This window comes from Fringilla coelebs, assembly GCF_963513975.1.
Source record: "Fringilla coelebs genome assembly, chromosome: 3".
NCBI lineage: Eukaryota > Metazoa > Chordata > Aves > Passeriformes > Fringillidae > Fringilla > Fringilla coelebs.
The window spans coordinates 86,618,437-86,632,862 of NC_140030.1; the positions used below are offsets into that span (position 1 = coordinate 86,618,437).

A 14,426-nucleotide genomic window follows, 5' to 3' on the forward strand; every position below is an offset into this window, starting at 1 on the left:
TTGCAAGGCAGATCTGTGTTAAAACTAACACCACCCTGAGTCCCACATTACCCGCCAAAGTCAACCCAAAACAATTAACTTCTTTCAACAGCAACAGTAATTTACACTGGCTCCAACTGAGAATGTTCCCAGCATAGGAGCATTTGCCAGCTGTTCCTAGCTGTGGTGCACTTGGGGCAGCCACTTCCAGGGAGATGTTCTGGATCCTCTGCTTGGCATTTGCACAACCAAATCTGCAGCATCGTATCTAGTTTTGGCAACTCTGGCACAAGACACCGACCTACCACAGCACACTGCAGTGGAAGGCCATCAAGACAGTCAGAGGCCAGAGACCAGGACATACAAGAGGAGGCTGGGAGAAGCAGTCTTGTTCAACCTTAAGAACTCCTGGCTAAGGGGAAAATCTAATTGCTGTCTAGGCCAATTTAGTAGGTGGGTATAAAGAAGATGAAGCCAGAGTCTTCTTGAAGGTGCACAGGGATAGGGCTAGAGACAACAAGCACAAACTAGAACATGGGAAATTCCAATATTAGGACAAGCTTTTTCACCACAAGGGTGATGAAGCAGCGGAACACGTGCCCAGAGGTCATGCAGGCTCCAGCCTTGGGAGATTGAGAACTTGACTGGACAAAGCCCTGAGCAATCCCTCCTAAACTGGACAGGCTTCACCAGGGTGTTGGACTAGTTGAACATCCAGACGTCTGTTCCTAACTTCCACAATCCTCTGATCCTCAACAAATATAAACTGGCGAAATAACAAGAAGCATTAATTCCTTGGGGAGCAGTCTATCATTTGGACTGGGTTTTGTGCACCTAGCACAATAACAACTTAGCAAATGTTCCCAGGTACTACTGGAAGAGAAATAATAAATAGTAACAGGGAAACTGTCCCAGTTTTAAGGCTAATGCACCTAAAACTGCATATGATGATTTAAAATACTTTTCATTTCAAATATTTAAACACAGTAAATCAGTTGGCTACAAACTTGGCCTGTACCTTAGAAGATTTCTTTTGAGAATGACAAAACAAGAACTCAATCTCATTAATTCTAACACATGTGAACAGTCCCCAAGAAGTAGTACAACAGATTTAGTGTATAAGAAATTGCAAGGTCAGGCCACAAGCCAAGCTAGTTCCAGTTGTTTCAAATTAAAAATTTTTTACATACAGGCAGGCAAAAATACTTACCGTGCTAGAATAATTAAAAACTGATTGAAATGAATTGGCCTGAAGCTATAATTTCCCTCCCAAAAGTAACATCTTTCATTTCAGACTAAATATGGGAAAATTCATACTTTCCAGCAACTGATAAAAAGGGGTTTAGAACAAAGATGGAAATAAAATATACTGTGAATTGCTGGCAACTTCTATGTAATGGCAGAATAGTAGCTTTCCATTACTTAAAACACCAGAGGCAAATTCAAGAGATGCTCTGAAATAGTTTATTTCTAAAGGAATTTCCAAAGGACCTGTTTTTGTGTTGACTCCTAGAGAGATCAATTATATTTTCTTAAGGAAGATTATTCTTACTATTAATCTCTCTATATTAACAAGCAGTATCTTAAATGTCCTTATCCCAGACTACAGATAAAGTTTTATAAATTTCATATTCTCTGAATCTTGCAAAAGGCAATAATGTCTCTTGATTCTGGACATACTAACAAATATTTATTCCAAAAAATTATCTATCCTCTGTTAATAGACAGTAACACTTAAAAGGAAACGGTAGGAATGTATCTGTTTTTCTGTGTTATTTTTATATATCTTACAGCTTTTAAAAAATCAGCAATTAACTTGTACTGCTTTCTACTATTGAAGCTCCAATGCTAGTATTTAATTAAAACTTTGCAAGGCCTTCTTTAGATCAGAAGTCTGATATCCATTTTACATTAGGGAGAAAGTAGTTCCCAATTTTGCATTAAAAATGGCTTGTCAAACTTAATCATTTGCTGTAACCATTCAGGAGTTTTTCTTCTCCTGAAGGGCTCCTCAGTAGTCTTTGAACAGAGAAGCAGCTGTTCTTCAAAACGTTTAGGATCAAATTGAAATTGCTGATGTGCAATATATTTTGGTTCCTAACCTGCAGGGCTATGTAACTGCATGCACACGCTAAGAAAGAAAAACAACACATGAACTGTATTGACATTGTGGTTATGCCTAGAGCCATCTGCAGCAAGGAATCACACAAATACGTGGGAAAAAAATGGTAAGTATTCCAAAGAGCTTGTCTGGTATAGGGTTGTCTCTTTTTCAACATTTATAGATGACTGAAAAGAACAACCATTAGTTTTCACCAGGATGACACTGGATACATTTATTTTTCATTAGAAGAATTAAGGGAATGGAGAACTAGCACATTCCTGCACAAACCTCAGGGATTAGGCTGTGCTACATCTGGGAATTAACAAACTAGTCTCAACAAGTTTGATCTTTCTGGGAAAAGATAAAACTGAACTACAGGCTAAGCAGTGAAAGAACTGATAACCTTGCAAGATTTGTTCTGACATTTTTGTTCATGAACCACATAAAAAGAAACTAATGTCAGACATAAAAACCCCTTTATTGCAACAAGCAAGAGTGAAAAGAACAGCCTGTGAAGAGCCTTCTAGACAAACTAATGGTAGATAATTCACTGATAGTGTAAATTTGTTTGCTTCTCTCTAGCACGTAAATCCATAAGAACAAGCTGTGCTGTTACACCAGATACTGCATGTGATTTCATTAAATCCTAAAGCATGTAATAAAGAATTGAATATAAACTGTTGATGTTGTATTTGATATTTGCATGTTTGAGAGCCATCATCCCATGGCTGACACCAGAGCTGACATCTTTAAACTTCTGTTCTGTGACAAAGGCATTGCAGATCAAGACCCTGACCTTTAGAGATGTAAATAACAGAAACTCTGACTCAGTAATAATTCAGCTAAACACAAGGACCACCCCTTTTCTCATCTTTGATAATACAAACACTCCACACAGTCTATGAAGATGTCTTAAACTGTATGGCTGGTGTTCTGTTTGACAGCAAACATAATTTTCTCTTACAAACATACTGTTCATGTATTATCTGCAAACCACAGGATTTTATAATTTAAAAGTTTTTCTTGGTGAACAAGGAAGAGAGGGTTATTATGATGAAATTGTGATAAACACTTGTAAATATAAATTACTAAGAAAGGCAAACAAAAAGGCAAGCAATAAAAAAAAAAATTTAATCTTCTCTTAGAACACATATCTGTGTTTAAAAGAATGTTTTAGAAGCAGTTGAACTAGGCAGCTCTAAAGAATTCACCTTCAAACCCAAGGTGGTTTATTAACTATTTAAAAAACTTAGTAAAGATAAAGCAGAAATACACTTCTTTTTTTTTTTTTCTTGAAGTAGCTAAAAATACCAGATAACAAAAAAAAAAAAAAAATTCCAGAAAGGGTAAAGCTGGAACATAAATAGGATTTTTGCAAGAAGGAAGACATTTGAGACTTAGAAATACCAAGTAGGAGAGGCAATGGAGCTGGAACAAAACACCTCACTCAGGAAGGCAGTTGTAAGCAACACCTTCAATAAATTTGGTCACAGAGAATAATAATTTTTTAAAATCCAAGAGAATGACCATAGTGGCTTAGGCAAAAGGTCCATCTTATCCAAATGCTATTTTCTAACTGTAATTGCCAGTAAATACTAAGGAATTTTTTTTTTTAAATAGGATAAAAAGATCTTTTCCCAGTACATATTCAGGATTACCAAAGTCTTAGGCACTCCCTGATTTAAGATGATGATGGAAATGCATATGTAGTTGGTTGAATGTATAAAGTTTTAAAAAATTAGAATTATCTTTAAGATTTGTAGAATTAACTTGTTGATTTAAGTGCCACGCAGAGATGTGACTGCTAACCTTTATTTGGGTATGTAAACATTTGTCTGTATATCAAACTTCTCAAGTGTACTCATTATAGAGATCTGAAATTAAAGAAAGTCATGAAAGATAACAGAAAACAGATGGTATATGAACATACAACAATTACTAAAAAAACTATTTTCAAACTTGTGACATAAGAAAAACAAATGCTTGATTTTTCCTTCTTTTCTCAGCAACAAGAAAGGAACAATGGCAATAGTTCATCCCTAAAAACCATTTCAATACAAATCATACACACAGAGAGAATGAAATCAAACAAAACTGAATATTACATTTGTGCTAACATAATTGATTTCATTGCAAAGTTTCAAAAGGTTGTTTCTAAAAACAAAGGTATTTATGAGCCATTGTTGTTCTCAGAGTATGCTGTACACTTGGATTTATGCTCCCATGATATGGCTGGCAGGAACTCCCATATGTCTAGTATTTCCATAAATTCAGAAGAGATGAACCTCCTCAACAGCAGAGAGCATATTTCTGTGCCTGACCTTGCATCCAGTGATCCTAGCTATCTTCACATGGTAATTACTTTTTAAAAGGAAACAGCAGAAAAGAATGCAAACTGTATCCCCAGCTCTGCAGGAAAAGGTAGATGAGTGAGCAGGGATCTATTATAATTATACACCTGTATTTCTTGTTCTCTAAATAGAAGCAATTTTCTTTTCTCCATGTGGTGGTAATAATAATACCCCTGCATCCAGCAAGCTACACTTCTAAAGAATGCCTCTTTCAAGACTGTCCCCTAGCAATAAAATACAACAAAAGGAAAACTCTAACATGTGTGATGCAAAGAGAGAAAAGTCAGGAATAGACAAGTAAAGAAGAATAAAGTTTTGTTTCTAACATATGGGGGAGAAGTTTTTGCAGGGGGAAAAATATTATCAAGTGGCATTATGAAAAAGGCAAACAACAAATGATATTTACTAAATAGTGGCAGATTATGGATGTTCTCAGCCCAAAATATGAGCCATTGCACCATTTAGCCAATCCAGAGGCATAGTCCACGCATAAGAGCTTTCTGATATCATTAAGAAAACATGATACTGGTGTTCTGCAAGTCCCCTGAACAAGAATAAATACTTTGCCTTAGCATTCTCTTCATCACAGAGAATTGAATTCTGCTATCTGTTGTACAGTGTCTGAGCCACAACTTGTATCACTGCCAGTTATCCTGAAAACTCTGGCTTCCAGAAATCTGGAGAGCCATAGCATCTCCCACCTTGCTATTTTGCTAATTCTTGAATTCTCTGGAGTATGAGAACTTGGCAGAACCATAATTAAACATCCCAGAAAAAAATTTAGATGTCTTTTTGGGTTACTTAGGCTGACCCTTAAATGCTAGAAGACCCGTGGACTGAGAACTTCTGATATGGTTTGTGATGGGGTTTAACAGAAATTTCAAAAGAGGGTAACTGAGTCTTCAAAAATTTACAGTGACAGACATTGTCATCAGACAAAAAACACTACAAGTAAGCAGTGCCATGCTCTCTCTTAGCTCTTCCCCCTCCTCTCCACCCAAAGGGATCATGTTCATTGCAGAATTCATGTTTCTTAGAGATAACTTTAATTCTGATCAATGCATGGCTCCTATCCAATAGGTTACTTTTCCCACATTCCTGTTTATATAAAGAGAGGGTGAGGGGAAGGAACACAGCATGCCTAATGCTAATAAGTAGCAAATTTAAACAAACGTTTTATGAGATGAGGTTAATTTGTCTCTTGTGACAAAACCAATTTCCCTTGGGAGAAATAACACTTGAATTAGAAAAGAGAGGAAAAGGAGGCGGGGGGGGAAAAAAGAAAAAAGCAAAATATACAGTTGAAGGCCAGAGAAGATTCACTGAAAACAGATCTGACAGGAAGAGGCATTTGAAGCTACTATTTACCATCAAGTGCAGCAAGCGTGCATCACCTCCTGGCAACAGAGTTTAAAACTGTCAGAACACTATGGCTAATGCATTCCTGCTAATCATATCAAGGGACCACAGACCAAGGACAAGGAACTATTTTAATATTTACCACTCAGTGATAACATTTAACAAGTGTCCTTTTATGGATGCGTTTTGCTGAAATACTTGTAAGGAAGGCTGGACCCAACTTTCCTGCTGCAAACAGCTAATTTAATTTCAAGTGCAAGATAAAGTTATTTTAGAATACTCCTCTTTGCTGGTTAGGTCAGGTAAGAGGAGCATGGCTCAATTTTCCTGTTCCCTATGCTGTATTTCTGAGAAGACTATCCTGAAATTTTCCTGCTTTAGACTCTTTCTTTAACATGACATATGACCATTACCTCAGTTTCATTGCAGCAGAAGATATCAGAATAGGTATAAAACTGTGGATCTAGGTCAGCAAGGGCTGGAGCTGGATTAAACAAAGTCTTTACTGGAAAAAAAAAAAAAGAAAAAGTAAATCTAAATCTGGAGTGTTTTAGATTCATACACCATCACTTGAAAGACTATTGTGTTTCTATCACAGACCCCAATATTTATGATTAACACACAAATTACTCTCAGTTTCTGCATCCTCCTCTTATACAAATGCTAAAAGTTTTATTATATTAAAGTTCCATTCTAATTCATGTGCAGGCACCTGTCATGATGGGAACATGACAGAAAAGTTCAGAAAACTCCAAGAAATTATTAAATTTTAAAAAAAAAGAGAGAGAAAATGCTTAGACATTAATGCAATTTGTTTAACTGATGATGCTTATTCCATGATATTAATAAATTTTACAAGAACTGATTTAATTCTAGAATTTTTCAGTTGTTATCTGAGTTCCGTACATGAAGAATCACGAGTTATGGAGTAATGAAGGGCATGTCCAGACAAGGAGTTAAATATGCTTCTGAATGTGTTACCTAACTTCTTCAAAATGCCACATTATAAAACTGTAGTGTAGACAAGGCACTGCATATTTTTAGTATGCTATCTGGCAGAGCTAGACCTAAACTTAACATGTGGTAGAATATATTAGTTAACGTAACTTTAAACTGTAGTAGCCTAAGGCCCCTAGTAGCAGCAGCAAAGGTTTGTCATGAGGACAGTGTAAGTGACTTACTCATTTATTAACATAGGAAGTCTGCAGCCTTGGTTTTTCACTTTGCCAATTCCATGATTAATACTTGAGTTTTAACCACAAGGCCATCATTTTAAAATAAAGCACACACTCTTACTTCAGAAATATTCCTTACAGTCAGCGATCAAATCTTCCAATCTGGACGCCTAAATGTTCAGTCCTAAACACATATTTAAGCTATAGCATGTAATAGTCAGACACCCTGAACATCTCTGAATCCCAGTTAATGCCCTAACGGACAAAGATGCACAGAGACTTCTGAAATCTGAGTACCAAGAAGTTTAGGTGATTGACACTTAAAAAGTTTTAGCCTTTGACTCTACAACTTTATCATGCCTCTCTATCTGCCTCATTAAAAACAGTATTAAAGTGACAAAGACTCAGAAGTCAGAAAATGCCAGGATTACGAATTCCAATGAAATCTTAATTTGGCTCCCTTAAATTATTACAATACAGTATGTATTATAATAAACTCTTTAATTATATGATCACATACCACTGAAAAACAGCATGTGATCACATAATTAAAGACTGCAACATAATACATATGCAGAAAGGAGACAAATTAAGGTTTCACAGGCAACCTTAACTCTTGCATTTCCTATTTTCTTAACTGCAACACTAATGAAGTTTTCTTAAACATAAAACTTTAAGGTATACTTTCCTAGGTAAAACAAAAAACAGCACATACTGGAACACAAACTGTCATGTGGTATCATACTGACATGTGCATGGGTCAGGAGCAGCACTGGAAGTGTTCCAACTTGGGTTTTAAGTAATACAGACTGGTCATGAGCACAATGTAATATGCTACTATTAGTTTTCTCCCATATTTACTGTCTGCTGAGCATGGGGGGAAATAGAGGAACCCAAAGATCCTCTTTCAGGTTGTGAAGAAGAGCATGGCTTTTGAACAGGATCATCTGTTTGGTCCTCCTGAGGAACTTATTTTCTGCTGAAATTCTTTCACAGAATCATAGAATCATAGAATGGCCTGGGTTGGATGGCCATCGCACCTTGTTCTGGCACTACATGCTTTGTAAAAAGTTTGTCTCCATCTTTCTTGTAGGCTCCCTTCAGCTACTGGAAGGCTGCAATTAGGTCACCACTAAGACTTTTCCAGGCTGAACAAACAGCCTTGCCTCACAGCAGAGGTGCTCCAGCCCTCTGAGCATCTCTGTGCTCCATCTCTGGGCTCTGTCCAACAGGTCCATGTCTCTCCTGTGCTGGGCCCCCAGAGCTGGATGCAGGTTCCAGGTGGGGTCTCAGCAGAGCAGAGGGGCAGAATCCCCTCCCTGGCCCTGCTGCCCACGCTGCTTTGGCTGCAGCCCAGGACACGTTTGGCTTTCTGGGCTGAGAGTGCACATTTCCAGCCTCTCACCCAGCAGCAGCCCCAAGTCGTCCTCCCCAGGGCTGTTCTTAAACCATTCATCCCTCAGCCTGGGTTGATACCAGGGGTGCTCCATCCAGGTGCAGGTGCAGCAACTTGAACTTGGCTTTGTGTTTGAGATTCCCATAGGACTACTCCTGGAGCTTGTCACTTCTCTCCCTTTGCCAAGATCCATTCTCCTCAATAAGTTTTTATTCTTTATGCCTCCTTACATAGGAACTAAGCAATTATAACCTTTTTCACTCAACTTTCACCACATCATATCCTTTATGGCCCAGAATTCCTGATCCCATTTCCAGCGCCCACAGCCTGCTCCCTGACTCTACCTCCATCTTCCAATCTCTATTCAACAAATCCTAATCTCTGTTCCAATTTGTTCAGCTTCCAATTCTTTCAGCTTCTCCTTTCTTTCTTCCTCTGCCACCCCCGAAAATCAAGTAAATCTCTCCTACATTTCCTTTGCCTGAAATCAACTCTCCATCACCAGCATTCCCATCTAGCTTTGTCTCTTCTGTATTGAAATTGAGCAAGCTCCTGCTCAGTTCCTGGGCCTACAACAGATCCTTAACAGTATAAAAGAAGTTGCCTAAAACCAGATTCAGGAATTACACTGGAAGTCATGCTGCCCAAATGGACAAGTGCCTGTATGGACAGATGCTCAGGGGAAGCTAACTGTGAAGCTCTATACAATTTTCTGATGTCTGTGGGAAAGGTACTTATTTTCCAAAGGCTGATAATACAGTTAAAATCAGGCAGATTTCCATACCGTTATGAAGGCTTATCTTTAAAAGAAAGCTCCCTTGCTATCAAGTCTAAAGTAAATTTTAAGGTAGCTGGTATTCATAATTTAAAAGCTAGGGTAGGGTGGGAGGCATTTTCCATTGCCTGGTTTCTGCAACCACAGTGCTTTGGCAGAAATCATGAAAAGTTTAACCACAGACAAACAGCTGTTATGAAAAATTGTAGCCCAAGATTAAAAAGCTTGAAGCATCTGAAAAATAGACCTGTTTCTTGCCAGTGACATGGAACCTTTAACTGAGGATGCTTCCAGATAATTTTTCACTACAGTACTAATATGCTGGGCATTATCAGCCATCTTTTATGGAGTCTGTCATTAGAGAAGTCCAAAACCAGACTTTTGGAGGCAGCAGCAGCTTCTCACCATTGACCATTAAAAACCTTTATTTGTCCAGTCAGATTTCCACTATAGTTATTCACAACCCATCCTTCCATCCTTCCTTCCTTCCTTCCTTCCTTCCTTCCTTCCTTCCTTCCTTCCTTCCTTCCTTCCTTCCTTCCTTCCTTCCTTCCTTCCTTCCTTCCTTCCTTCCTTCCTTCCTTCCTTCCTTCCTTCCTTCCTTCCTTCCTTCCTTCCTTCCTTCCTTCCTTCCTTCCTTCCTTCCTTCCTTCCTTCCTTCCTTCCTTCCTTCCTTCCTTCCTTCCTTCCTTCCTTCCTTCCTTCCTTCCTTCCTTCCTTCCTTCCTTCCTTCCTTCCTTCCTTCCTTCCTTCCTTCCTTCCTTCCTTCCTTCCTTCCTTCCTTCCTTCCTTCCTTCCTTCCTTCCTTCCTTCCTTCCTTCCTTCCTTCCTTCCTTCCTTCCTTCCTTCCTTCCTTCCTTCCTTCCTTCCTTCCTTCCTTCCTTCCTTCCTTCCTTCCTTCCTTCCTTCCTTCCTTCCTTCCTTCCTTCCTTCCTTCCTTCCTTCCTTCCTTCCTTCCTTCCTTCCTTCCTTCCTTCCTTCCTTCCTTCCTTCCTTCCTTCCTTCCTTCCTTCCTTCCTTCCTTCCTTCCTTCCTTCCTTCCTTCCTTCCTTCCTTCCCACAATGAGAGGATGTCATGACATGTACATGACATGATGAGATGTCCCTCTCCCGCTTACAAACCCAGATGACCTTTACTGAAGGAAAGCAAAGAGTTCTTGCCTGTGTCTCCATATTCTTTCTCTCTTTTGTTTATTTCTTTCAGTAAGAATGAAGAAAAACAAGCAAAAAACCCTCACTGAAACAGAGGTTTGAGGCATCTGGGTATGCATCTGCTTTACACAAAAATAGTCAAGCGAACATTCTAACATGAAGTGCTACATAATACATGAGGGTATTGCAAGCTAAAAGAAGAGAAATTGCATTAACAATTTACTGTTGGCTACAGATAGGTTTTTACAGTGCTACAAACTCAGCTGTTTACTTAGATTTGATGGCACATGACATTTGAACATGTGTAGCCTATTGTTTTAAAGCACAAGCAACCAAACTTCCCTGACAGAAGAGCTGTACAATGATAACACACTGACAGCACAGAACTACAGCTGGCCCACAGTTAACTACTATCTTTTCTTGATATATTGTGCTGTCTACAGTTGCTAAGTGATTGCATGTCTGTTCTGCATATCAGGTTTGAATTTTTCTCAATTGCTTTTAAAAATCTTGTCTTTTCTTCTGTCACAGGCTGGCATCTTGCCATAGGAGGGTGACAAAAGTGTGAAGCGTCTTGCCAAAACTGTTTCATAGAATTAGAAATGGACAAGATAAGTCATGGATATTGATTAATGATTCAACTAGAGTCCATTAACCGTTAGATTTAAAATGCTGTTATCCATTTTCATAAAAGGTAATGACAAAAATATAGTGCAACAGGTGCATAACAGGTCATGGTGCAGAAGGTGAACTGGAGAGCCTACAATTCCAGTATGCCATGATCTACTGGAGCTAGCCTGGGCCCAGCTTCAAGAAAATAGTAATCCCAGTTGCAGTCTGATCTCAGTTGCATCCCTGATCTCCTGCATGACTGACTACGCTATGAGCTGTCTCCTCTCAGTCTGATCTTCTGGATAGAAGGGAAAAACATTTTTAAAATCTCATATAGATGCCTCTCTTGCATAATTATTTACTTAGTGTTCAAATACTGTGGTAATTGTGCTTGAGTAACTGAAAGCATTACAGGCACTTAAACAACAAAAATGTTATGTTGGTAATGAAACCCCATCCTGTTCAAGCAAAATATCAGCTTTCATCTATGTATATGCTACACTGAAGGAACAATGCCCTACATTTAAAAGTACAGAACAGTAACAATTTTCTAATAATTTCACAGACCATGACTGTGTCTATGCAATGGCATCATGCCCAGTCACACAAGAGCTTTGGTTAGGATACAAAAGCTTTTTTTTTTTAATTTTAAGGATGTCAACTACTATACAAAAAAACCACAGCCATACCTACTGCTATGCAGGGAGAACAAGGGCATAAGTCTGGTTTTGAAGTAATTTCATTCACCTTCCTGTGTGGGGAACTTTACTGACTTACATTCATTATGCCTGTTCTGCTCTGGAATCATAGCAGAGTCAGGCCCATAGTGCCTGACCTACCAACAACATGCTGTATTTAGTCACAGAACGAAAACAGGAGGAAAGGCAGCACCAGACATATACAGGGAGATTATAAGGGTAGGAGTTGATTTGCTATCCAAGGTCAACACTGCAAAAATTTTTAAGCAAATTCAGTTCTCATTAGCATAGCATGAATTTGTTGGCTATTGTTTCAATTCTAAATAAAACTAATATGACAGAAACCAGAATAGACTACAGGATCTTTATTTAGAAAGCATGATAAAGAGTATTTTTCATGTAGCACAAATGAAAGAGAAAGAACGGCTTATGTTAAATTACCTCCACTGGCACGTGCCATTTTCAGAGCTTCGAGAGAAACAGCGGGGGTTATTTCTAGCTGGCAAACAACCACTTTGGCTTTACAGATGACATCAGAAGCCCTCTTCAGGTCTTCAGAATTTAAAAGCAGGTTGGCTCCTGGGACTATGACAATAACATTCTGTCCTAAAGAGAAGATATTGAGTTTTTTACTTTAACTTTGACAATAAAGTATATAAACCAATTCCTTGCACTTTTTACAATATATTTCAGATGAGTATTTCAATTTACTTCCCAAGAAAACCCCATTAAAATTGTATGCATTGCTGACATTTTCAAATACCCAAATATTTCAGAGGATAATCAAAAAGACCGATGTACTAATGAACTAACACTGCACAATAAACACAATATATATTCCTTTGGGAAAAATCACATATGGGCATTCCCCAGTCTTATTTTGGTGTCTTCTGTGAACTCTAAAGAAGCACTGCACTAGTCACAGTGGAGATCGTGGATACACGCTGAGGGTGATATTTGCATCTTCCTAAAATATTCCAGTAGCATTTGGAAGAGAAAAGCATCAATGTGATTACTGAATTCATATGCCAAAAATGGCATAAAAATTTTAATTTTCCCATCAGCTGGGAACAAAAAGTATTTCACACAGCTAAGAAAATTATGCATGTTCTTTAGATTTCAGAGAAGTGGGCTTGCACCATTTACCTGAGACATTTCAAGTTAGGGCTCCTAATCATCATGAAAACCAGAACCAGCTTGTCACAAAAGCCCAGAAAGGTGATGCCCGTGTCTTAGGAAAGTTTTATCAGAAGTGAGTAAAGAAGGTGGGCAACAGCTTCTTCGGCTCCTACAGGTGGCCAGAAGAATAGTCTAAACAAAGCTGTGCATGTGGAAGCATGGCAGATCCTTTTTATTCTTGTAGTTTGTTTTACAGTTAGGTGAGGTTCATTTACGTAGGTTCCAAATATTCTTTTGTTTTTCTTCAGACACACAAATCACCTTCTTTTATTGCAATTTCTTTCTTTTTTTAATCTCTATTACAACACTTAGAGACCTTCAGGCATGGGTGCCTTCAAATTAAAATTTATTATTAATCACTCAGGTATTAACTTCAATAAGTCAGTTGTTCCTTGATTTACAGGCTCAGCCCGCCCCCGCTGAAGATTCCTTTAAGGACTGCCAATCATTAAAGGCTACCAATTCTGTAATGAACTGAATTACTCTGCAAATAAATATTTATGTTTTTAAATACATTATTTTTGTTGAATGTGACTTCAAAGTCCTTTGACTAAGAACGTGCAAAGCTTCTCTCCCTAAATACATTCCAAAAAGAAAGCAGGACAATGGAAAGAATAATATAGTGATCTCAGAGGGAGGGACCCAAGCTTTCCAAAGCAATTCTGCTGTCAATGCTTTGGTACAGAACAGCTGCATATGAAAAGCAAAACCTCAGCACTTAAAAGCCAACGCCCTGCTTTTCAACAGACAATGATGGGCATCTTGGATAAAAAACAAAAGCAAACAAAACAAAAAAACCTTCTGACACGTAAATGTTACCAAAGATATCTGAATCCTGTTGGGGAAATATTCAAAGGCAAATTGTGCCTATTTTGCCAAGCATATATTTTGATAGCTTTAGGGTGCAGCAGTGCAAGCAGTAAAAGACAGGCAATCAGTGGAACAAGAATCTCTTTCATTTCTGCCTGGCCTCTGTGCTTCCTAGAGTCTCAGACTCTATTCACATGTCTTGCTGCATTATCTTGCTGAACTGTTTAGCTGTACTGACATGTATATTATTATCAGACTTTGGAGCTAATGGCCCAAGGCAGCAAGGGGGGCTGTTTGCTTAAACCCGTATGTACAAATTCAAGGTAGACCGTGCTACAGTGGATCACAGTCTGAAGATTTTCTTCCTAACTACAAAAGGTCAGAGACTTAGAGTCTGCTTTCAAACCTGCCAGGGAAATGCAGTACTACTGTGGTGCAACAGTCCAGACAGACTAAACCCAAGCTGGAGGGAAACCCCCTCCACCCCATTCTGTTCTTAGCTATGTATACCACACTTAATGATAGCAATCACAACAAAACTTGCACTGGGGTGCATGAAGGCAGAATCTGGACCCATGCACTCACAATTAACACAAAATTTTGTATTAACAGCAACCATTTTGTTGAAAGAAATTATTTCTTGCCAGGGAAATCAGATGGGAATTCAGCATCAGGGACAACAGAGTTAAAGACAGATGGCAAAGAGGGGTGAGATTCATCTTGTCCAACATGAAATAATTTTTTAAGTTAAAAAAATCCTACACACTAGAAAACTCTAAGAAAACCAACTTCTAAAAATTGTTTTTGTATGTTCCTTCAACAAGGAGAAGTGACAA

General features: G+C 38.4%; 1 protein-coding gene across 1 annotated transcript in view; it reads right to left on the reverse strand.

Annotated features, from left to right (window-relative positions):
- RBKS (ribokinase) overlaps nt 1-14,426 on the reverse strand; it is a 72,159-nt gene that overhangs the window by 25,040 nt on the left and 32,693 nt on the right. The window contains exons 5-6 of the mRNA XM_084202253.1: nt 12,043-12,207; nt 6,207-6,298 (exon numbers count right to left, since the gene is read on the reverse strand). Coding sequence (XP_084058379.1) covers nt 6,207-6,298; nt 12,043-12,207 — 257 coding nt within the window. The remainder of the gene's footprint in view (nt 1-6,206; nt 6,299-12,042; nt 12,208-14,426) is intronic.